The sequence below is a fragment of the Pyxicephalus adspersus genome, chromosome 5, assembly GCF_032062135.1.
Source record: "Pyxicephalus adspersus chromosome 5, UCB_Pads_2.0, whole genome shotgun sequence".
Lineage (NCBI taxonomy): Eukaryota > Metazoa > Chordata > Amphibia > Anura > Pyxicephalidae > Pyxicephalus > Pyxicephalus adspersus.
Genome location: NC_092862.1, coordinates 70,442,180 through 70,469,099, shown reverse-complemented (window position 1 = coordinate 70,469,099; position 26,920 = coordinate 70,442,180). Strand labels below are relative to the sequence as shown.

Sequence of the window (26,920 nt, the reverse complement as noted above, 5' to 3'; positions counted from 1 at the left end):
GTTATTCTTTAATGACCAAGACAAACTCTGCAGTTGTTTCTTTTTGCATATCAAAGCACAGCTTGCTCCAGAAGTTAATGAATGTCTAGACTCCACAAAGTTGTTTGTTTTTTTGCTTTGTTTGTGAATAACTCACAGTAAGAGTTTTATAACTGACAGCACACTGCCTAATAATATGTTAAGATAAACATCTGTCCGAATTGCATTTATTAAAATAATGTCCCTGTTCCAACTTTTATACAAATTCAACTTAAGAACAAACCTACAGTTTCTCATATGTACCCCGGGGACTACCTATAACTTGTTAAGAAATGTTGTTCTTGTTTACTGGACAATAAATCATCATCACATCTGTCCTAATAGCAGGAAGAAGATTCAGGCTTATTCAGCTTAACCAGGAAGTTGATGAGTGATTTTCCAAGCTTGCTGTTCAGCAGAGCTGTATATTCACATGAGTTGCTAACCAACATTTCCTACCAAAATCCACCATTAGCAAGCAGAACAATAAACATATTTATTTTAGCTGCTTATTTAACTGTTGGTTTGAGTTTCATTTACATTATCATACAATTCAAGATACAAATCTTAAAACTAAAAAGTCTAACTCAAAGAAAAATAAAAGTCTGTGAACTTTGTACTTCACTTCAATTGAAGAGTCTGCAAACCTAAAGAGAATTTTAATGCGTTACTAATTTGGCCATGTCTATGATTATTGAGCAGTATATGTGCTTACAGTACAATAGCTCAGAGGAAAGACTTTCAGCAAAGAAAACAGCTCAATAACTGGAACATTTACTTCTAAATGCCTATTGCATTTCAGTTAGAATATTTTTAAATAATAGATCATAGCAAATTGATCTCGTTGGAGCCCTAAAATATATTACTTTCAATTAAATAATCATCCATGTGATTTAAATGTTGATTTGCTTAATATTTTAATATGTGTGAAGTATATAATAAGTTTGTATTAAAAGCACTTTACAAGCTTTAAAAGTTGGGCATGGAATTAGACCAAAATCTATAAAGCTTACTCTTGCTGTGCAATTTAGTTTTGAGTTGAGTAATTGATATTCTTTTTTTTACCTTTTATATCTAAACATGTAAAGAAAAGTCTATTTTTATGATAGACATTAAATTTATTATTGGTAATTAAATGGCAAGATGTATTGGCCAACTGTTGGAAATAAACTTTGCAACACAACTGCAACTTTTCTCTGTAAGCGAAGGAAAACATAGAGTACATATACATAGAGTAAGGGGTAGAATGCAGATCTCATGGAGATGAACGTTTCTTCAGCTCCATTCCCAAGGAGTTAAGCAAGAATGATCCATATCGAGCAAACTGTTTAAAAGTTTTCTATCTTTCTTTGCTTAAAGTGGATCCAAGCCCAATCATTACAATTTCGTATAATGTTTATTATTTTACCATAACTTTAAAACTTGTTTTTACATTAATCTGCAAATATCACAAAAAATGTGTTTCGTACTATAGGTAAAACACTGTCTCTATCTCCCAAGTGCGCTTCTGTGTATTCAAAAATGCCTTGTTTTGAGGGCTATTAGGACAAAAACAGCTGTTGGTTTTAGAAAGTAGAACTGAATTTTACCTTATCAATCACTTATTTGGCAGGGTAAACACATCCCTTTGAAATGTATACAGCGGGGTCCTGTCTGCTCTGTACATTAACCTCCTGGGCGTTTCACTGATTTCTGGATTTCTGTACCAAAAGCGGAACACTGTTTTTCATGAATTTTTTTTTGTAGACCTGTAACTCACTGAAATATGTTCAAAAAAGGGTCTAGTAGATATCCTGAATATAATACCATTTGAAACACACAATCATGTAAAAAAAATAATTAAATGTATTTAATTATGTATTTAAGAAAATTAAAAAAAAAACACAAAAATCAGCCTTAAACAAGAATGCATAAATAAATCAAAAATCCTGAAAATACTGAAAATGCAATAATTCTGTATACTGTACAGTACTTTTTTTTTCTAAAACACCTCCCCAGTGTGGTAAATTTTAAAACAGGGGGCAGCACAGAGTCCTACGTCACATTTGGGGCAGTGAAGCCGGGTTTCCTCCTGGATTTTTTTCCCATCCTCCCCTCTCTTGGAGCAAAGCTGTTTAAGCTGATTTTTGTGTTTTTTATTTAATTTTTTAATTAAATTTAATTATCTATTTTTAAATTATTTTTACATGATTGTGTGTTTCAAACTTTATTATATTCAGGATATCTACTAGCCCCCTGTTTGGACATATTTCGGTAAGTTACAGGTCTACAATATAAAAAAAAAAAGTTCATTACAATTATTGTGTTTATTTTGTATTATTTTGTATTGGATTGAATACAGGAGTTTTTATTGAATCCAATACAAAATATTTGAATTTCTTACCATGTTGACGGGCGCACGCACCGATGTACTGACACCATCAGGAATCGCCGAGGGACGCGTACGCGAACACCGAGGGAAGGAGAAGACGAGGTATCGGAGTAACCGCCCAGGAGGTTAACTACAGGCATGCACCCCGCTTGCATGTTATCATACATTAACCTATAATAGCATCAAGCAAGCCTTTAGCGTGCTATGCAATAGGTTAGGTTCTCATTGCCTGGTGCTTCATAAGGACAAGGACAAGATCAACAGGTATATTCTGCCCCTAAAAGATGGGTATAAGAAAGCACAATGGTGTATTTTACAGGCCTTTGGCAAATGACTACAGGACATGTTTAGTTGGTCACTGCATTATATGTATGCACTTCAAATTACTACTTTTCAAACATTAAGGGATCCAAGAGTTTTAAAATAATTTTTTTAATATTATTTTTTATGTGGAGAGGCTTACTAAAGTGGATGTCCTTGCCAAAAACCGTATATTGGGAATCAGGTATTTATGTTTGAAACATCTTAGGAAAAAATCTAAAAAATCCCTTGACAGCGCACTTTAGGGAATGTCATAATGGATCTTTGAAGGCTTTACATTTAAAGGCATTTTCAGCTTCAGATTAATCCCCGAAGAAGAGATTTTGACAAAATCCTTTTGCAAAAAGAGTGTAATTGGATTTATGTCTGTAACTCTCTTTCCCCTGCTGGTTTAAATAATAAAGTCAGATGGAATGCTTTATTCTAGTCCCTCATGGTCATGTAATACTGGGGTTTCCAACACTGTATACCTTCACAATTGAAATGCATTAAATAAGTTGTAGTACCTTTACAGTTAATAATTATTCTATTAAGATTTTATTACATTTGAATGTATTATATACCCTAATACTATATTTTTATTTGATTTTTATAGTAATTTTCATTTTGTCATTGCTGCACTAAAGTTTAAACAAATGTACAATTGTGCATTTAGCATATTTAGTTTACTTAACTTAGGAAAGATGTAAAGGGCAGTGTTCTATGACTAACTGATGCTTCCTGTGATGCTACAAATATTTGCAAAACTATAATAATATATTTGGAAACATTAGGTTGAGTATTAGTGGTGCCTTTTTTGTAGAAAGTACTTACAAGTGATTTTTTTTTCAGTTAAAAATTAGTTACATTTTAAAGATTTACTATGTTATAGATAATATCTAGAAATGTTAACTGAGACTAAACAGACTAAAACATGCAAGTCAATGCTAATGTTAGGGTGCCCATGCACTCTGTTTACAACCTTATAGCCATATATCTGCAGTATTAGATCTAGGGAACTGCTGCCTCTGACTGGTAGTCTCAGCTTTGGACAGAGATTTGGCGATGTAACTGCTTATTTATTTATGTATGAGGTACACTTGCTGGAGAGTGTGATATGGAGAAACCAAACCCTACCTCTACTAGGATAGTTACCACTACAAAGACACACAGTTCAGACCAACACATTGTCTGTAAAGATAGATCATGTGCAGGGAGATCACAGGTAATAATGGTGACTACTTTCTCCACCTTCTTTTTTGGGCACAACTTCTAGAGTTCAAGTGATACTTTTTGAGGGTGATATAAAAACAATGTTTTACCTACTCCTCCATTCACAGAAGTGTAAGTTTTTTAGTCTTTCCATCATTAAGAAACAGATTTTCTAAATAAGTTGAGGAGGTAATATATAAAAGACTGACAATAGTCTATGAATTTCATATTAATAACTCTGAAGTATTCTACAAAAGAGTAGAACAAACTTACTCTAATGGCAGCACAGTTCTAGGTATATTGACACAAAGGCCCTGATATATTAAAGCTCTCCAAGGCTGGTGAGAATACACTTTCATCAGTGAAGCTGGGTGATCCAGCAAACCTGAAATGCATCTGGTCCAGGATTCAAAACTTTTGCTGGCTAATAGCAAATCCTTTCCATGTTTCTGGATCACCCAGCTTCACTTCTGAAAGTGTATTCTCTCAAGCCTTGGAGAGCTTTGGTAAATCAGAGCCAAAGTGCAGAAACTTCACAAAAACAGCAACAATGAAGGTACAGTTGCATTGGTGGGTTGCATTCTGGAACCCTTTATTATACAAAGGGAGAGGGTGGGGAAGACACTGGGGAAGAAGTAGCTTTGGGTGCACTGATGATAATGGGCAATGCAACTGAATGGGTGTATTTTCCGGCTTTACATTATCCATCCTTTTACATCATCTCCTGTGCTCAAGAGGAAATGTGCTTTTTATACTGAAAGAATGGCTATACCAGTGTAATCAGCAGGTCTCCAATATCCATGTGTCAAAGCTCTGCTAATTACACTGGCATAGTTGCCCTCCTTATAAAACCTGCAGTTCTAGGCTGTCAACCCAGTTTAGTTCATAATTCATTAAACATCACCTCAATTTAAGTTTGAGGAAGTTCTTTGAGGATTAAATACAGTAATAAAAGTAAAACCCATTGTAACCCCTATGCTAACCTAATTAATTTGTATTAGCCATTTTCTTCCTTGAGCTAATGTTGCCCTTTTTTATTAAAAATACATTTTAATGAATTTGCAATAAAAGTAATGCTTTTGTTAATAGGAAATATCAAAGAAAAAAATCTACATGTGATTTAAAAGTTTGGTTTGGAAAGAAATTTGGTTACTATAACTTCTCTAATCTAATTTCCGCCCCCAGGTGACAGCTCATCCATTAGGAATGTGACCTTGATCTTTGCTATAGTGGAGGGACTAAAACACACCTTGACATCTATTCCTTGAGTGCCAGATGATCTTGTAACTACACAACATGGTAATGTGTTTTTGAGGTGTTACTGCCACCCTTCGGAGGTCTGCTACTCTAATTTTTGCTTGCACGTGACTGCATGGCTAAAATTAGCAGAGCTCTAACTTATTCACTAATCTAAATGAATTATTCCTTACAGAGGCATCATTTACTTTGCCATGTCTACAGTCTTAACTAATTTAGTAAATCAACCCTATTGTTTCCATTCAACATTACATTCAACAATATATACTGTATATATATATAAAAAAAAAGACTCTACCACCTGTGTATACTTACCTAGTGAAGGGCAGAGCCGGCATTATTCTCCTTCTCCAGTACTTCTGACATTGAATACTTTTTTCTCACTTTTGGTTTACAATTTGTTTATAACAGACTTGCTTCTACAGACGATCAGCAAGCATCAGTTGTTGCAGTACTTTGATTGGGGTTTCATTCTTAGTGTAAGAGGCATATAGGAAGGGACATTTATTAGACTAATACAGCAGTTTATGTAAATACCCTAACACTTCTTTAACGTGACCTGTTTACAGACTGTGCTGATGGTTAGGTACTTTACTTTTATTTTCATTCAGATTATTCAGAATATTACCACTCATGGGGCAATGCTAAGGACAGCTAGCTTGTAGTGCAATACAATATATAACAAGCCAATGAATCATATAATGAATCATATTGCTTGAGGGTGCTGATGGGCTATAGAAATATTGTAACAAGCTTTACATTAATATAATGTGCACATCCTTGCAAATTACTTGACATACCTGCCCTCAAGAGTAAATATAAATTCATATATTACTTGTATAAAGTTTTTACTTGTATAATAAAAGTCGGAATTGAATTCTTCAAGTTACTCGCTATAGGCAGAAATTATGCCACCCCTGCTGCTTCAACACCTGTTGTTATAACTCCATTTACAACAACCTAATAGAAACAGCAAGCTTGAAACAAAAAACTGAAATATGGGTCTAATACTTTAATGTTAACCTGCACTAAAAGAAATATGTAGATTTCCATTGCTTATCTCCATTTGAAAATGCAAATTACATGGTTCATGCGATGTGTTTTAAGAAATGTGCCTTCTGAGTTTACTTTTATCATTCTTGTTCTGGATTTGGAAATGATAATCAGTAAATGGTTACAGATAGGGAACACCAGGCAACACATATTTTCCAATGTAAGCAATGGTAAGCAATGGTAATCTTTATTGCTTTGGAAAACAATCTCTTTTTTAGTTTTTATCATGCCCCTTTTTCATCTTTATGAAAAGCAGAATGGGGGGGACCATTATGATTATAAAATGAGCATGAGAAAGATATGAAAAAAATTGAGTGTAGCAATTTAAAATATGAGAGGTAAAAGGAAACATGTTTTTAACAGATTGAGGCCTGCAAAATGTAGACAAAATTCTGTTTTAGATGCAGAATTGTGCTATCCTACCTCTTAAATCAAATATCATAATGATCTACACTAACAATCAGCATGGTTTCATGTCATATGATTACCATAAAAACTAATAATTAGGAATGAGTGAGCGAGTTTTTAAAACCCGATCTAGCGGCAAATTCGGCCATTCTCGCTTACTGAAATTGTAAGCGAGAATGGCCGGTGTAAATTCGATAATCGAGCTCGAAATTCAAAAAAAAAATATGGGGGGCTGCTCTGATCAATGAATGCAACGCCATCTGCATTCATTGATCAGCTAAGTGTGCGATCCCCGGCACTAGAGGTTAAAAGGGTTACAAGTTTCCCCATTCAAAACCTCTAGTGCTTTCTGATTGGCAGAGGAAAGGGAGCACTAGGGAGAGACAAGTATAAGTTTTGAATGGGGATACCTGTCCCTATTTAACTATTTAGTGCCGGGGATCACAAATAGGATTCCCAGAGCTGCAAGAATGAGTGCAGCTCTGAGAATCTACTGCCATCCTGGGGCACTAGAGGTTAATTAACCTCTAGTGCTCAGGGTTCACAGTGGAACTGCAGAAGAACTCTCAATTAAGAAACTCCATTGAGAGTTTTTCTGCAGTTCCACTGCGAATCCATTCGTAGCCACATTCATTGAGAACCGTGTGCGATCCTCGGGGGATCGCAAGCAGGAGGATTCCCAGGGAATCCTCCGAATCCCCTGTGATTCCTCCTGTTATAATTTCCTAGATCTTCCGATGGTTTCGCAAAATCGGTTTCACCGAAATTTCGCAGAACCATCGGAAGTTCGAGGAAATTTTCTCTACTAATAATGCAGATTACTAGTGATGAACAAATTGACAGAGGTATTGCAAAATTAATAGTTGCAATCTTTTGCTGCTGTGTTTGTTCTAGGTCTCAAGGGATTAATGACCTCTAGTCATAAAAGGGGTTGCTAAAAGCTGTAGGTTACAAAATTAAAATGCAGACAATCTATCCTATAAATTATGTACCTTTCTGTGTAATTATTTCTTGAACATCATTTGTTGTAAAGTGCTGATACTTTAATACTTATTTATTACCTATTCTGGTGACAATGCATGTATAGGTTCATAGCTCTATGACCATAGATATTCTAAAAGAAGTAATAAATGGAAAAAAAATATTAGCTGTGTCACAAGTCACGTTTTAAGAATGATTGAATAAGCTTTTGAATATGAAAACATGCATCAAATTCAGCTGGCCTGCTCTCCCCAGAGAACCACTCACCTATTTACTGCAAAAAAGTTGAAATGAGTCCCGCAAAACATGAAGTCTACTTATTTCATAAACGTTTGGCCACTGTTATTTTTATGTAACAAAAAGAGACAATGTAACAAAGAGAATGGAAATTGGAGCATGGTCCTGTCATCAGGAGAGCACACTAGCAGGTAAATATGTCAATATATGCAAGTGGACAAATTCTCATAGAATGGCAAAAACCCACCCCTATTCCATTTCCCATTTTTTTTTTATTTCATTATTTGTAGCTACTTACAGGGTCAACCCTTAGCAACCAGGTCTGGTCCATCTGTCAGAGCGTTGGCTTCGGGTCTTATTTTGTTGGATGTCTAATAGTTTTTTGCTTTTGTTTTATTATTTCTGTCCATGATTGCTTTTACCTATATATTCTTTATGTCTGTTTATTGCATATTAGCATTCTGTATTTCTGTCTACTGTGTACTGTTACTCCGTCCAATGCTGTGTATCAGTTCTGTATTGTCCTGTATAAAAGTACTATGTATGATCCTGTATTTTTATATCTTTTTTTACACATTAGCATAATGTGGTTTTCTGGAAGGTGTACCAGTGCATATTTCCAACTATACTATCAGCAATTGTTCTAGACCCAAAACTCTGGTGAGAAGCCTTCATTACCACCTAACAATTCAGTGTATTATTGTATGTCTGCTCTTATCCTGATTCAGCTCTATCCCCTGCCTTGTCTTTGACTCCGACTTGCTTGTTTGCACAGATCCCAATGCCCACTCCCCAATCCTTCTGTCTTTGATCCTAAGCTTATCCTGCACTGCCCTAGATAGCCAATATACCCATAAAATCTGGTTTCTTTACTCCCAAGACTTCTAAAAACAAATGAAAACACCTATGCTATCCTCTTTATAAACAGGAGCAGATTTAAGGATGGCTACCTTCCAAACCTTTTAATTTGAGCTTTTATTGTGCTTTAGAATTGCAAAATTAGTAGCAAAATAAAACAAAGGGTAGGAGGTAACGTCAGGTTGTTAATATAAAAAATCATTTTGTTTTGTTAACAAATCGAAATTTAAAATATTAAAAAATACAGGGAACAGACAGTTAACATATATTCTTGTGGTAAAATTATTTGAATAATCGTCTTGATTACATTTATAATTCATTTGAGAAATGTTTGTAAAAAAAAATTACAAAAGTGAATTTCATGGAAATTAGCACTATCTTTGCAACAGTGAACACATGAAACAGAATACAATGTAACAAAAGCAAACTGTCATTCTAATGAGCAGGCAACAATAAATTATCACAAAGAATTTTCTGTGCCTAATTTAGCACCTCAGAGAAAAATCAACAACAGCAAGAGAACATCCAGTCCCGAAGGCTCTGCTTTTAAACATAGATTTGAAAATTTATGAGCAATGAATTCCCAAGCCAGAAAAAATACAGACAGAAAATTCATTAAAAAGGTGAAGATGAATCACAAGAGACAAACCAAACATAAAGAACTATACATCATGAAGTAAGTCTGTGTAATAGAATGTATTGTGGCTAGACATACCTCCAATGTGTAAGATAAAGGTTACGAATTTAAAAAGCAAGTTTGTATTTAAAATGCTTTACAGGGCACAGTCAGAATTTCAATGCTGTTGCAATGGTGTAGGTTTTCTAATAAATACAAGAAAGATAAATGAACCCTGTGCACAGATTTATGTTTCTACAGTATCCACATAACTAATGCAGCTTTTAAGGTTAAATATGAATTAAAATACATTTATTTATGTGGAAATATGTTTTTTTTTTATGTTAGGACGAGTTTTGCCCTGTCTAAAAAATTATTTAGTTGTGTTTAGTTAAAAAGATAATTAAAAGGGGTTTGAAAATCATGTGCTTAATTTTTAATGCATAGTTTTGTCAAGTAGATGGTGTCAATTTGCTCAAATCAAGGAGTTTAATAATTTGACAGGTTTCTGAAATTCAAAACAATTGCACTGTATCTAGAGTGAACATAAGACTGCTTCCTTATTATTGCAATTTATAATATTATCTTTCCAGATTTTGCTTACTGTTTAGTAATGATGGGGTTTCCATAACAAAATAATCTATCTCAGGGGTACCAGTTATCAATAGGGGCCACTAAAGCTGTTTTATTATCCTTTTTGCCAGTATATAAAAAATTACTGCACAAGTTTCTGCTTCTTATAACAATTTATTGGGGAGACCCAACAACAGAGCTGTTTGAGTTAGAGATAAAATAATGATCCATTACAAAGAAAATAGATTTGGGATAATTTAAGGCTTATGATGCCTAAATAGCTAATATATGTAAAATAATGATTGTAAATGATATATTTATATGCATGTTGCACATGGAATTTTTAGACATACAGAAACATAAGTTTATTCAGGGGGCCACATTTGGCATGCTTGTTATTTAAACCGGTTTTTAGTTTAAATACCACAGTTGGCCACTGTTTGTTTTTTTAAACAGTTGGAATAGATAGCATATGCATGTGACCTAAAGATATCCAATTCCAAAACCTACAGATCAGCTATTCCTATATTTAGAGGCAAACACTTCAAAAAACAAGTTTTGGCCAAAAGATCATTCTTTTGATATGGCTGACCACTGGCTATTAAAGTGCAAGGCTAGCCTCCTAGAGTTTGCAGGCAGGAGTGCTTCCCTGATGGACTGATATGTTAAGTTTGTGGGACTGTTTAGGGACCAACTGGGAGTATAAATGGGGTATACATTGCCAGTGTTTACTCACTATGGAACGTTAGAGGGTGTGTGCTTGTGACTGTATATGTATGCATAGTTTTGATCTCTGTATGTGTTGTTTTGACTACCTGTAACTGTGAATAGTTTGTGTGCCATTTATTTTTGAATAAAAGCATGAAACTACAAAACAGGCTGTATTTTCTTGGACTGAAAGAGTTAGACTAACAGCCAGCTATATAGGTATAAAGCAAAAGATTTTTCTACCAAGCAAATCAATGTGTCTGTTGAAAAGAAATCATTGTAGGATAAAATATTGAACACAGGTAAAACGGGTAATGCAGCTTACAAAACTGACCCTTAAGAAACCAAACATTTATATTTAGACTATTTATATTTTCCTTCTATACTTAGCAATACAAACTGTCCGTGATAATTGTAGCTGCCCATGATATATATACCAAATCTCAAGATCCTATAAACACAAGTGAGTAGTTCTATGTCTTTTTAAATTGAAGTAGATCAGCTCCCAGATAGCATTATATCGAAACCAAGATCTATAGATTGATGTGGATTCATCATTTATTCTCTGTGAGAATAGGACTTAGATAACTAATGGTTTGCCATGTTATTGTACAGATCAGTCATAGCATGACACGGGATTGTATATACTTAAAATGTGATATGCCAGCACAAGTGATACAGAGGTATGTCACAATGTGAATTCAAAGCGCAGCAGCTGTATGTCACAATATCTTAACTCAGATCAACACTGGTATGCCAGCACAGACACAGAGATAAGCTGTGTATTCTTCAATATAATGCAAATCAACAGCTGAGAATAAAAATGCTTTGCTGAATATTATACTTGACATATAGTAACATTGCGTGAGTGCATTTTTAATACATTGATGAATCTGTGACAGACTGTTCTCTCGGTGGTGAAGCTGCTTGATATCTCCCTAATATATATGTATATGTATAGACATACACAAAAAAGTTTGCCAGAAGTTGGTATTCAATTCCATTTCCAATACAAAGGAAATATTTATGACCTATAACACTTTCTAAACCAGAAGGCATCAATAGCCCCTTAACTAAAGTTCACCCATGTAGACAAGTACCATAAAAAGCATATATATGATCATTTTTGTACAGTACTTGGCTATATAATTCACATTCATAACAAATAATGAACAGCAAATCCTTCTGTATTATAAACACATGTACTCATAAACAATAAAGGTCCAGTTTAAACAAAAGTCTTTTAGATTTTAATGGCACCCAGCGTGATTTTTATCATCCAAAGGTTTCCTAAATGTCTTGGGTATTTCATAGGAAATATCCCTTTTCCCATCCACTCCAAAGTTTTGGAGTTTCATCCTCTTTTCTGTTCCTTCTATTTCATTGTTTAAAATATAAATTAATAAATAAAACTTCAACTTCAGTGGGGTTAAAGCCCATAAGACCATAAGATGTATTCCTCTAATCCATCTTAGTGATGGAGTTCTCAAGATTTAAAATGTATTTTTTTTTGTAAGGTTACTGGATTTGTGAGTGAATGGTACCAGAAAAATCAAGTAAATGTAAAATACTGTATAAAAGTATTTCATATTTTTTAGCCTTTAGGTTAAATCTCTACCGAACACATCATAGTATTTTTTGAAATGAATAATTGAAATTCAAATTACCTGTGTGCCTATATAGTTCAACTTCCTTCCCTCCTGCCTTGTAATGTCCTGTATGGAGTTTCTTTTGTTTGCAACCACAACTTTTTTCTTTAGAAACATTACTAAACACTTTAATAGATATATTTTTGGAAACAAAAAGTTGTTTAAATACTGGAACAACAGAAGGCTTAGTCTACACTGACTGTTTCCCCAGTGTTTACCTTGAGGCTTTTAAAGCTCTTGTTTGAAATCCCCATGCATTACAATGAGGTAATCTACACCAGGAAGTTTCCTTGAGGCACGTTTATGACATTTATCTTAAACGTTGCTTGCAACCAAATTAAAATGCTGAGTTAACGGTGGAAAACACCCCAAAACACTTTCATTGATTTTAATGGGATGTTTTCCCATGGTTTCCCGCGTTTTTGAGCACTAAATATGCAAATTAGTTAAAAACACAGTAAAACGTGATAAAAACACAGGAAAACGTACAAAACGTGGGAAACTGTGGCACTGCCGTTTTCCAGCATTTTAAAGGTAAGCTTTAAAACGCTACTAAAAGTGCATAAAGTTTTTGGTATGTTTTTTGGGTATTTGCAGCTTTTTTGGTTATATACTTCTGTTATTATGAAGCCTACACTGTTATGTTTGATATGCTGTATGTGTTGTATGTCTGATTCTTTTTGTTATGTTTATCTGTTATTTTTCTTTGAAAACCCAATAAAACCGATTGAAACAAAAGTGCATAAAAACGCATATAGACGCAATAGGAACTTTTACATGCGTTTTTAAAAAACGTCCATGTAGACCCAGCCTAAAGCAGTAGTCCATTCAGCGAAAAATCTTGTAAACTAAAAAAATACATGTACCTATTTTTTTTCTTTAAAGCTGAACAGAGCTTTGACTATGACCTGCACTAGTCATATAAGTTATTAAAGTATTCATATCATTGGTGTCATCCTAAAGTGAAACATAGGTTAATAGTTTTGGATGAGCATACATTAATATAATTTGTATCTACTGTTAAATCAAATGAACAGAGTGTTTAAATTATAGTTTCATACCTTCTAATGTTTTTAATGATTTTCTTACAATACATACCTTTCTTACAGTTATGACACCATCTTGTGTTGCTCTATCGGTTGTTATTTCAAACATGCCCATTTCATCCCCATCTGTTATTCTATAACGTACTTCAGCATTTCTGCCAATATCAGCATCCACTGCTTTAATATGACCAACAGTATTCCCAACTGGAGATGATTCTGAGACACTAAGATGGTAAGTATCTGCATTGAGAATATTAAAGGTCAATATTGATATCATAAAATGTTATCAGTAAAGCATAATTTTAATTCTGTTGACATCACTTTAGACATTTATGTCACTAATGGAGGTTCTAATTATTATTACTTACAAAATGTCAAAATAAAGGTTTCTTGGATATATTTCAATACTTTTTTTTTTTACTTTAAATGTCGCCTACTACATCATATGCATAAATAAAAGAATATTTTTTATAGTTTTTTTTTGAATAACATCACAAATTTTACACATAAATAAAAAAAAACATTTCATACTTTTATGCAATAATGGACATATTAAAAGCTTCTGCAAAACTTTCCTATATTTAAACTGCTTAGAAAAAAACTATTTTATTATTTTATCATATTTCAGGGTCATGCGGTAACCTTTTCAGGAGAGCCACTTAAAAAATAATTTTGACCTTTTTTTATATGCCTAATATGTGTTCTGCTTCCTCTCTCCAGCCACAGTAAGGTCTTGACATTTTCTGGTGTAACGTAGTCCTGTAGCCTATATGTCAATTTACGCAATGGAAATAAAAAAGGGGTAACATGCACACAAAGAAAACGAGGTAATGTATAAAAAGATAAGATGTTTACAGTGGTCCCCTGACCAATGCATTTCATCTTTCCCTCCCCAGAACAGCATTGTATGCAAAGAAAACAAAGTTATGTACACATACAGACAGGGAAAGTTCTGTGCCCTCCTCCTAGGGACCAAATAAATAAGGAGAACAACAGACCTGATCAAATAAGTGATCAAAAAATGATATCATGACCTTAGAAAGTAAAGCCATGCTACTCTAAATGAACCTATTTGGACTAATCTTCTCATACCTCCTTCACTGTTCTGGCTTTGGAACTAAAGCTACATGTTGGATGTTTAAGGCCTGAGCCAAACAGTCATGCTCATCTTGAAAGGAAAAGCTGAGATGTTTACAGTGGTCCCCTGAACAAAAAAGTGTACAGTGCTTGTACGTTCATCAGTCACAAAAAACAGGGCTTACATTTCAAACGATTTATCTTAAAGTTTATCTAAAGCCAAAACATATTGTTGATTTTAAAATAGTAGGGTATGAATACAATGTCTCCCACTTTTTTTTATTCCTATTAGGATCTAAAATTTCTTTCCTGTAGACTCAACAGAAAAAAAAGTATAAAATAATTCTAAGTAAAGAATGTTCAACTTCCGTTGTTCAATTGTAAAATGTTTTTGATGGTAACTAGGATAAATGGAGAGGGTAAATCTCTCAATTGGGGATTGAGACAACAGCATAACTATGAAATGGCTTTCCCTGTCCCAATTTATTAACAGAAACAAAAACAATTTAAGCTCTAAATATTTAGTTTTAAATGTAATTACAGTAATCAAAAGAAAAAAAAAATCTGCCTTTTCTCCCCAAACTTCCCTAAGCTAACCTAACCCTTCCCCCTCCACAAATAAATACTCTAAATAGCTGTTTGTTTGGTAATAACCAATGTTTCATGGAATATATGGTACACATAATGTACAGTCCAATAGACTTCTATAGAAAGTAAAGAATCCCTTGCGTGATACTAAAGCTTTAATAATGATACTTGTTTTCTCCAGTCCAACATTTTTTTTCTAATTAGACCATTTTAGTTGTTTAACACCTACTATGAAAAGTAAATAATATTCCAATTAGTTACAAGACATATAAGCAAAGCTGCTCCACATTTCATATATATTCATTCAAATGTCTGAGCATAGCTTACTTTGAGTAAATCTAGGTGGATTATCATTGACATCAGTAAGAGTTATGTTCACAGTGGTTGTTCCAGATAATCCTCCCATTTGGCCACCCATATCTTTGGCCTGAATAACAACTTGATAATGTTCTCTTATTTCTCGATTCATGTTTGGCAATGCAGTTCTAATTATACCTTGAAAAAACAAGATACAAAATATTAGGTCATATACATCAATACAACTATGATAACAATACAAAACCATAGACTGATTGATACAATGTTTGCAGTGTATATGTGCAATGTACAGTGCATATGATTGGCTATTAATGCCTGTATACTAATTTATATGGTAGATAAAAAACCATCAGCATCAGTAAGGTCCCATTGTTGATAGGGAATTTTCTTGATACTATAAGGAACTAAATTAGTACCAGTGCTTTTTTAAGAAAAAAAGGGTGTTGCACTTACAAAAATAAACAACATTTTTACTTTAAATAAAAGAGTTGCCTAATCTTTTATGTAAAGTAAAACATTCTGAGTTCAGGTCCCCTTTAGGAATTACTTGTCAAAATAATTTTGTATTTCAAATATTTTTATTTTTTTTTCAAAGGATTTTTTACAACAAATTTGGGGGGAAAATTGAGATAATCACATAACAAAAAATTCCGACACTCAAAAACTGAACTTGAACTTATATAAATTCATGCATCATGCAAAATACAAATTATAACAACAGGGACTTTTTTAAACAAAGTTAAAATAAGTTTCCAAGTAAATATTTCATCACATCAGTATTCTATTATTATGACATACAACGGGCTTCGTAAATTATTTCTGTTAAAAGTTTTAATGTTAACTTCAGATTCATTGGTCCCTACAACTTTTATGTATTGAATAAAAGCTTTTACAAGTGTACACATTACATTTTATTCAGTGACTACATAACCTAGATTAGGATATGAAGTTTAAATATAGGGGGAAAGAAAGTCAAAATCACAATTAAATGTAAAAAAAAACATTGTTATATGAAAACACTAAACTGGAAGAAGAACAGATCACATAACATTTTCCATTGTTGGGTAAATCAGGCTGGATACATTATGTGCCAGTATAAAAATACTTACATTTCAGAACATTGATATAGTGCTATTCCATCTGTCAATAAGTGTACAATGAATGTATCATCATATGTCACATCTCACCTAAATTCAACTGAAAATATGCCGTGACACAGTAACATATCAGCTTTGGGCATATTTGAAATCTCGTCCCCTGTTAGTTTGTGACAATAGTTTAGGTGTCTGTCACTTTGTGAAGTTGACTATATGAAGAGATATCACCTGACACAATATGACACTTGTCACTATATCAGAGGATTAGACAATGTCACAACATTTCATATATGCTTCTATTAGAACATTTAGCTCAGTAAGAGTCTGCCACCTAAAAGTATGTAGAAACATTTATATGTTATTTTGATACAATGTGCTGTTTGTTAGTGTGGCTTCCAATCTGTCATTGTATTACATTTTATCTGCTATTATGATTAGACAAGTATTTAGATGTATTATATGATCTTTGATAAATGATCTGGTTAATACAGAGCAGCCATTGCTATAAGTTAACATACTGCATTAAAACCTGATTTGCTTAGTTCAACCCATAATCTAGACCAGCCATTGCCAAGCAGGTTTCCATGAAACTCAATTGTTTCTCCATAGGTCCATATATTGATGCCTGTACAGTTAGTACCACTTGGGAGAGCCAGCCACATAATTCGATGATGTTTTTAGGTGTCTATAAAAGTGTTATTCTAGCTACCACTTTAGGGGGCATTCTTTTCCCTGATTTTCCCCAGGGTTTGAGAAAAGCTGATCTGGACGATGGCAGGAATTATCCCCGGAATTCACATACTCAAGAACCCCCTTTGATCCCGACATTCTAGCCTATGGAATCCGATCATGTCAATTTCAGCACGTTTATTGCCCGCATGTTAATACATGTTATGTTGAACATTACAATTTGCAATGCATAATAAAGGATCTAAAATGCATTGTAAATGTTTTTTTTGATTAGCATATTATTCTAACCTTCATCTCTGAAGAGTGTCAGAAAAGAAGAGAGTGAAAAGATTTTTTTTAAGTATTTTGGGACCTTTATGGAATCAGAAAGCCACGAAGAATGAAATTATCAATTTTTTTCCTGTGTTCCTGGGGTATTGCAGCACCACATAAAAAACCAGAAACCTTCACTGGTATAATGAAAAAAAAGATATATTTTTACTTGAAAAATGAAATCATTTAAGACATTGGGGACATCATGGCAGCCATCAGCAAAGGATTACAATATCCTGGAAAAGACTTTTTTTTTGCATGAGGGATTTCCTGCTGTTCTGGCCAGGAAGCCTAATGATGAAAAACGATTTTTAAAAAACGTAGTGCTCAAAATAATATAGAAAGTCAGATAGTAAGGCGAACGTGGATGTTTTAGACAGCTATTAGCAATATAAAGACAGTTTTTCCCTTAAATACCTGACAAAAGACTACAAAAATAAATAAAATGATGTACCTATTTGTACAGGAGGTTAGGTCATAGGTTTGAACAAGGAAGACAACAAACTGTAGACTCTCAGCAACAAAAAATGTTGCTTTTAGAAAGTCTGCTGGTGGAAGCTTGTATGTGAGAGTTTTATTTTTAGGGTGTGTTTAAATATTCAGTCATATGAAAAGCAAGGTAAGCCCTCTTTCTTTTCTATGGTTTTATGTTCCTGGACAGCTAGACCCTATAAGGTCCTAAAAATACATCCTTTAAAAATTAACTTTTTATTACAAGGTAAACATTGCATTATTCAGGTAAGACTGAATGAACAATTCATGAAATAAACTAAAAATGATAAAGATACAACTTATACAAGGAGGTAAAAAAATACATCCTTAAGTGAACAACAACACATGATATATTACTTTGTGTCATTATTTCCTAATGAACAGATGAAAGATTAAAGTGGAACCAAACCCTGTTGTACCCACCAGTCCCTATTCCATCATAGGGCACTGACATATTCTTCACTCTTCTCTTCCTTGTTGCGGCAACCGTGATTTATTCAGTCCCAGCAACTAAAGGGGAGGCTGGGATAGCAGGGTATTCCGGCAACCAACTCAGCTCAGTGATTAGGACAGCTCCAGGGAGCAGACAGGCAGGTAAGGGCACTTATTGCACAAGGAACATCACTTTTTACAGTTGCTAGTCTTCCCTGGAGTGGGCTTCCCAGCAAATTGACCCTGAGTACAGACTGTGAGATACCCAGGGATTGCAAAAAACCAAAGAGCTAAATCCCAGACTCTATAGTCTTTAGTTTCTATGCTAAATAATAAAGTTTATGACACTAAGATTAGAAAAAGGCTAAACAAGAAAGTCTTGTTGAGATGGGATGCCAGGTGAACGATGTCTGCCCATAATGCACTGCAACACATTTGGTGAAAACTAAATACAGAAAATCAGCACAAACACCTTATACCAACTGTCAAGCATGGGCGTGGAGGGGTGTTGACTTAGGCTTGCTTTGCAGCTGCAGGACCTAGGCAACTTGCAGTCATTTAGTTGACAATTAACTCCTGTATCAAAGTATTCTAGAGTCAAATAGGAGGTTATCTGTGCAACAGCTAAAGCTTGGCTGAAATTGACTCATTTAAATGGAAAATAATTCCAAGAACATCAGCAAATCTGGCTGAATGGCTGAAAAAGAAAGAATCAAGGCATTGCAATGACTTAGTTAAAGTCAAAAACAGAACCCAATCAAAATGTGGTAGGACCTTAGGACAGCTGTACATAAACAAATGCCCACAAACTAAAGCAATAATAAACCACAATAAATATAAGCAATGTTGTAGAAGAAGTGTGGGCAAAATGTCCTTCTCAACACTGTAAGAGAGTCATAGAATCATACAGAAAATGATTACTATTACGAGTTATTGCTGCTGAAGGTAGTTCTACAAGTTATTGAATCCATGGATGTACTTAGATTTTTACACATAGCTTCTACTTTTCAGCTTCATTTTTGTTAAAAAAATAATCACACAGCAGAATCTGTTGTGCGTTTTCTTTGAATTATCTTTAAATTTCGGACCCAGATTTGTTTTCCTGACTCATATAACCTATTGAGTTATAAGCTGGTTGTTCACCTTATACAGTAAATGTTAGTAAATAGGATGAACCTGTTTTTGTTTTAAATAACAAATACTGAACTGCATCCATAAATTTAATAATTCTTAACTAGTATTTAGTCAATAAACAGTCATCAAGCCTGAAACAGTATTTGTAAAAAAAAATCCTATTTCCCTGCCAATATTTGCTCTCCATGGGTGGAGGGGTATCTGTAATTTTTTAAAATGTAAAAAAAAAATTAACCCTATCCCCATCCTAAAGGTAACTGGTGAGTGGGTAAATTTAAGGAATAAAAATAACTTCTAAAGATAATTACTGGGCAAATAGTAATACTCATCTCTAACTCGTACCTTCCACCCATAAGCAAATGCATTTTTTAGCCATCCATAACATGTTCACATGGTGCTCCAGTCTTTTCTGGAGGTATGTTTCTTCTTGCAGTATCCTCATCACTAACTGACTGATGTGGATACTTCCCAAAGCCCAGTTGTGGGGTCCTTTGAGGATCCAGAAAAGAAAAAAGTTGTAGTGACATCAAATCAAAGGGACTAGCAGGAGCAATCACATCTGCAGTTTTGGATTAGTGGTCTCTTCACTCAGAAATTTTACAGGCAGGTACCTGGATGGCAGATTTAGGTAAGTATATCTTGCTTCACCAGGCAAGAAAAAAATGTGCAGGATATTTTAGTGGGGGTGGAGAAATAAAATGTGCCCAGAGATGAGCATTAAAGTTTTACGTTAAATATAAATGATGACATTAAATATGATAAAACTCTAGTCTATGGGGCACTTTCAATAGGATATTTTCAAAAAAACACATTTTCATTTGGCTGAAAGTGTCATTTTAATAGTTTTTCTGCCATTTAAACTATTCACACTGTGCAAAATACTAATTATGTTTGATAATTTTTCAATTAGCTTTGATTAAGCTTTAAAACCAGCTGTTTTTCTTTGATTTCCATTTCAAAACAATTTTTATTGGACTTATCAAATAGAAAAGTATAAGTTTTAAAGGTCATGACTAAAAATTGTTTAACGCTGGGCCATTTGCTTTCCCAAAGTAGTGAAACACCAGCACTGAAAAACATTTTTTTAAAACTGAAAAAACATTTTTTAGTTAAATAAAAAACTTCATCCTTGTAATGTTTAATAATCATTTCAAATGTTTTCTCCCCAAATTGAAATTTGAAAAGGTATGTGGAACATAGGTTTGCAAACCTTTAAAATGTTTTTATTATTATTATTATTGATACATTGATATTTGAATCAAATATTAGATTAATATGCTGTGTTTGGTTGTCACCAAATATAGTACTTTGATCATGGCCAAGTATCTCCACTTAACTGTCCAAAGGACATTGTTCCATAAAGTCTTGTGGTTTGTTCAGATGCAATTTTGCAAACCTAAACCATGCTGCCATGTTGTTTTAAGACAGAAGAAGCTTTCCCCAGCAACCCTCCCAATCCAGCCATATTCAGCTATGAGTCGTTTTCTAATTGTACTGCCGTGAACCTTAACATGCCAACTGAGCTCTATAATGTAGCTCTTGGGTTCTTTGCTTTTTTTTTTTTTCATTGCATGGTCTTACCGTGGGGTGCATTTCCTGAGATGTTCACTTCTGGAAATATTGTCAACTATATTTAATGTTTTTCACTTGTGATAACTTTTTCTCATTGTAGAATGATGGTCTTCAGTTTGGAAAAAGCCTTACAGCCCTTTCCAAATTGATGGGCAGCAACAATGTCTTTTATGAGGTCATAGCTCATGTCTTTCCTCCAGATTGTGCAAACACACATCTGAAAGCTCAGGACCTACAAAGTGCCAAAACTTCTGCATTTTTAAGAGGTTATGCCTGTTGATGATCAATTTATCAAGAACTTTGGATTAGCAGTATCTAGCTTCTACTTACTCTCCTAATTCCCATAGAAGCAGTAAGAGGGGGCTTTTCAACTTAGGCTTTGTTAAATAAACAGTGACATGGAATATTATGCCATGTGCAAAACTAAAAATAGTAACTACTTCAGTGACATAACATAAAATAAAAAGATACATTTTAAATTGTATAATGATATTAGATGCATTTCGTGTGGATCTTTTGGCTGGGTGGGCTAGGTCACACCAATGACACATGAACTGCAAAAATATTACATTTTTACCAGCAGAGGACAGACTGAAGTGGGAAGTATTGTCATAAAAGGGTCAGCTATGCTTACTTCTGTAAAAGCAAGACTAAAGTGGACAGTGTGCTGTGAAATTACTTGTAGGCACTGGGTCAGAACTAGCATTAGAATTTTGGGATTTCACAAAGCAAGCCTTGCAAAGGACCACAAGAAAGCAGGACATGTGGATGTGACCTACCTGCATGAAACGGATTAAAAGCAACAAACAGTAGTCAAATAGTTTCCTATTTTTACACATACTTCTGCAAAGTATAGAAACCTCTAGTCATAGTAAATACTAATAAAAATACCAAATGAATTTATGACTAAAGGTGTTTAGGGGGCAGAAGTATAACTGAATTGATAAATTCAAATGTTTCTCCCCCATCTCAATTGCATGGCTACCACCACATTTTCAACATGTTCCAAACCACCTCTCTTCTATACATGAGGGCCTAACCCTAACAGTTTAAAATGTTATATCTATTTAGGAAAATCAGTTTTCGGGAAAATTATTGTGCCTTAATATTGATGCAAGTAGGCATGTCTAGGCCTCAAGTAATTTTCTACATCAAAGGAGACATTGAAAAGTATGAGCCATCATCTGGTAATTTTATCACCAGCACTGACCAACATCTTTGGGTTTTCTGACTTTTAGGCATCATTAAGCATTTTTACCAACAGATACAAGCACATTTTCAACATGAAAACATTTAATGGTGATCAATTGCATGGTTCTTTTCTATGGCATCTTTCTTTTACATGGTATTTCTTACAATGATAATCATTGCATTCAGAAACCATTGTGTATTTGCAACATATTAACTGGGCTACTGTAAAGTACCGTTACAGTATATTTGCATGAGAAGAGATACATACATCATTACAGGCATCTATATACCACACTTTCAGGGATAATTTCCCATGCTGTGGTACAAAGCTCTGTTTATTTCATCATTGCATATATATCTTCTCCTGTGCATATAAATGAAGGAGTGCAATGATGCTTACTGTCATGTTCATTGGAGCATATGAAAAGCTATCTCTTGCTAATCCTAAATAGGTGCTCCCACTAAAAGGCTATAAATGCTTACATTTTTTATTCCTCTCTTCTCAAAAAAACAACAACAAAAAATTACAGGGGGAGACATTTTTAAAAAAAAAAAAGTTCATTTCTACTCATTTCCACTTACATTATCATTATTTCCAAAGTGGCCAGAGATACAATGACCTACTATAAACAAGACTTGGCAGACCTTTCTCAAATGGTTACCTTGCTAGTATATATTCTGTACAACCAAAATGAAGCTAAACATTGCTAGAAAAAAACATGTCAAAATGAAGAATATACCAAAGACTTTATGTGCTATAACAATATTGCTAGACTGTGAAAATCCTGCAGTTATTTGCTTTAACATTATTGCGATAAAATCAAATTGCATTGAGTTCAGTTTTGCCACATTTCTTTGGAATGTAATTTCAAAGCAATTCAGCTGTAGGATTTTCACTTTCCATACACTTGTATGGTCTTAAGTCTTTCTCAGTTTAAAGGTCTCTTTCAGGAGCTGCATTGACACTGAAAGAAATTGAAAATTTCTACACACCAATAGGCAAGAGTGAAATTCTGGAGCCCAGAAAGACATTAATCTTTGTAAGTATATTTATATCACAGTTTCATTTTAAAATTTTCATTTATATCCACATAATTTATATAGGTACAAGAATACTTTAAAAGTTTACAGTAAACTTGTATATTTGCAGCTCAGAAGTATATATACTCAATAGCTAATATTTAATGACTTCATGAACATTTTTTAATCCCCTTCTGCTTGTTTTAGTGTTTTTAACAAATAAATGACCAGTAACAGCACAGGAATCTCAAGAACCTATATATTATAACATATAATATAGTCTATCAGATTCATTTTACCAAACATACAAATTGTTTTATACATCTTGTATTTCTGTGTAATATATATATATATATATATATATATCAAACATGTAACAATTATATATCATATATATCAACAATAACAATTGCAAAATGGTGAAAACAGTACATAGTATAACAGGGTGGATGCCCACTCTGCAAATGTAATTCCTGCAAACCTGGAATGGGTCTGGTTTAGAATTTAAAAAATTTGCTAACAAATAGCTAATGGCTTTTAGGAAATGAATTGCAAGTTTGCTGGATCACCCAGCTTCTCTGATGAAAGTGTATTCTCTCCAGCCTTGGAGAGCTTTAACCTCCTGGGTAGTTTATTTCTGTCTGGATTTATATGTCTATGTCTTTATTTACTATTATTTCCCATAGGTTTACCTACCCCAAGAGTGACTCTGGGTTATCGCTTCCAGCATCATTTTTCTACCCCGAGTCACACTCGGGGTTACTGCGGGGGAGGATAATAAATCAGACCCGATATCTCTATATTTTACACATATAAAGATATCTATATATCACATTTTATTATATTTGATAATTGTAATTCAGCTCTAATTTATACCCTTTGGACATGAATAATCAGACTTTTCTTACGCCTTAACTATGCTGTGTCTGCCAGCATAGGTTACGTTGCAGATCAGATTTTAGTGAGAACACCTGCAATGCTCCTTCATAGCATAGCTCTAAACTCCAGCATACATCTCAGTGAATCTCAGTAGGGTATCAGGTCTCAATGAATCTTGCACGTCACTACTACTTCTTTCTGTGTTCAAGCTGTGCTGGTGAGTTGAAAAAAAATGTTCTGACATATGGTGTTTTTTAAAACTGGTACACGTTTGAATAAATGAGACTGCTTATCTTTTTATACTTAAGAGGTAAAGGAAGAAAAGAAGTTTTGCAACAAATAATTATTTTTCATTGCAATGAAGATTGGAGAATAGGTCCTTCATTCTGACATGGATGTCAGTTTTTCTTTGTTTTATTTTTGTTTTTTTACTTATTCATTTTTTTTGCTTTTTGGACAGGTGAACCTTTTATCAATCTATTAAAGGAAGGGGGTAGGTACATTGCGCATATCCTTCATTTCCCTTAATGAGATGTACAACTCCTCTCTAGGTTATACCTTGATTCAAATACATACATTCATTCATAACTAGCAATGTGAATGCACAAAACATTTATATATATTTTTTGATTAATCTGATTAGATATAATACGCTTATCTGATTCACTGATTCCAAATTTTTGGATCCAGGATCACAGACATTTATCTTCTTTTGGTAAAGCAAAACACCAGACAAAAATAACAAGTTAAAATGAATAGCCCATTATGAAAACAGAAAAAAAAGCTTTCGCTGCAATAATTCATAATCCAGAAATTTTCCTCCTAGTATTTTTCATGCCATTAGATTTTCCCTATGTGATCAACACCAACCTGAAAACAGCCAGCGGCTATGGCAACTCCAAAATGACCAGGGTTCAGAAGAAATGGGTTGAAGGATAGCCAACATCAAGACTAGATTAGAACATATGGGGTCACACTTCTGAACCTTCAAACTGTACCCAACTGCTCCCATAACCTTACCCAATGACGGCACCCACTACATCACTCTTAGTACAAAATGGACACAGCAGCCTTTAATTTTAAACATATTAGGATCACCATATTCAACCAAGTATAACATTTAGGTTTTACAGCAGTAAATTTTCCTGGGCCAAGGTCTATGAAGGTGCTTTAATAATAATAATAATAATAATAATAACTAATAATGCTTGAGGAGATCGTCCTTTTATTTATCTGGCCCCTGCTACTATGCACCATCTCAGGGCCAAATTCCTAACCACCTCTATCTATTTCAGAGCACTATACCTTTATTGGGTTTCCAACCCCTTTTTTGCTGCCTTCTTATTGCAACTGCAAACCTGTGTGGACTTTCCCACCATACAATGCAGCCATGACATGTACAGGAAAAAAGCCAACAACACTCCCCCATATGCTCTCTTGTTGCTCACCCAGAGACAACAAAAGTATCCAATCGAGAACATACCCAAAGAAAAGAAAGGGTGGGAAAATCTTCACCTTCCACATCCGGCCTTCAACTTACCACTTACACCCTTCCATAACTTCGAAATTTTACCGGATCCATCTACTGGACCGACCCCAACCTATCTAGTAACCCTTTCTTCCTTCACCCTCTTCTTAGTTAACTCTTTAGTTTTGCAACCCCCCTCTTCACCCTGTCATGTAGCGCCTTTGCTCATTGCTTCCCTCCTTTTGCTCTGGGCCTAATTTTCAAGCCATTTTCCTTGAGCCCAAGTCATTGTGGACCCTCTATAGTCTGTTATTGGAAAATGAAAGGAGTAGCATCACAGGGATTGGTGCATGAATTAATTGTAATGCTTTTACATTCTAGTCCCACGAAACAGGACATGCTTGATATTACTGTTTTTTTTTCCAATGTAGCAGTAAATGTATATATATATATATATATATATATATATATATATTTATATATATATAAAATGCTTCAGTGATTACCAAGCTGTAATAAGAATTAGAATTCAGTTTTAAACTATATTACCAATCATACCCAAATAAAACCTATACTAAAGTAAAAAACTATAAATAAAACTATGAATAATAAATTTAAACTACAAATGCAGCTTGTTTGTTGATTGTCTAGAAGTGTATGTACAGTCCATAAAATACATTCTAACTTTTAAAAACTAAAATGAGCAGAATGTCTCTGCATGAAATGTAACCAGAAAATTTTAAGCTACAGATAAATTACAGTTTTGGCTTTGTACCATGAAAAATATGTGGCGAAAAATAGTCCTAAAATATAATTGTTTGTTATTACTTTGTTATTAAGTGTATAGAAGTAGATTCAGAAGACCTTATTTCTTTGCCGACTTCTAATGTATAGTTGAAAAGAAATCCTGTATATATAAAAATGTAACATGCTGCTACCAAGAGCCCATATTGGGTCTAATCCTAGTAATAAGAGGCAGACAATGTAAGAAAAAAGAGATATATAAAATATATGCAATTTTATGTGCACCTAGAACATCAATAATTCTGAATATATAACTTTGAAATAGGTAAGTACAAACAGTCAGTCAGTAGTCATTTCTTATCCAGTCTGCCCAAAGTGAAATCTGATTAGGTTACTGCAAAAAATATTCATATTTTTTAGAAACAATTTCACACCAGTAAATAAAAGTTAACAGTTGTTGCAGGCAGCCAAATGTTACTATTAGGGATGATCATGACATTTTTGCAAAATTGCTTTCACCTTCAAAATAGTATTTTTTGCCAGAATAGAAATTTTGCAAAAATTAGGCAAATTGTCACCAAGTTTATTTTTACATTGATGATTTTACAAGTTTATTGCT

General features: G+C 33.9%; 1 protein-coding gene across 1 annotated transcript in view; it reads right to left on the bottom strand.

Moving 5' to 3' along the window:
• The window catches only part of LOC140331107 (cadherin-10-like), a 245,955-nt gene that overhangs the window by 46,951 nt on the left and 172,084 nt on the right, over nucleotides 1-26,920 (bottom strand). The window contains exons 5-6 of the mRNA XM_072411846.1: nucleotides 15,280-15,447; nucleotides 13,340-13,527 (exon numbers count right to left, since the gene is read on the bottom strand). Coding sequence (XP_072267947.1) covers nucleotides 13,340-13,527; nucleotides 15,280-15,447 — 356 coding nt within the window. The remainder of the gene's footprint in view (nucleotides 1-13,339; nucleotides 13,528-15,279; nucleotides 15,448-26,920) is intronic.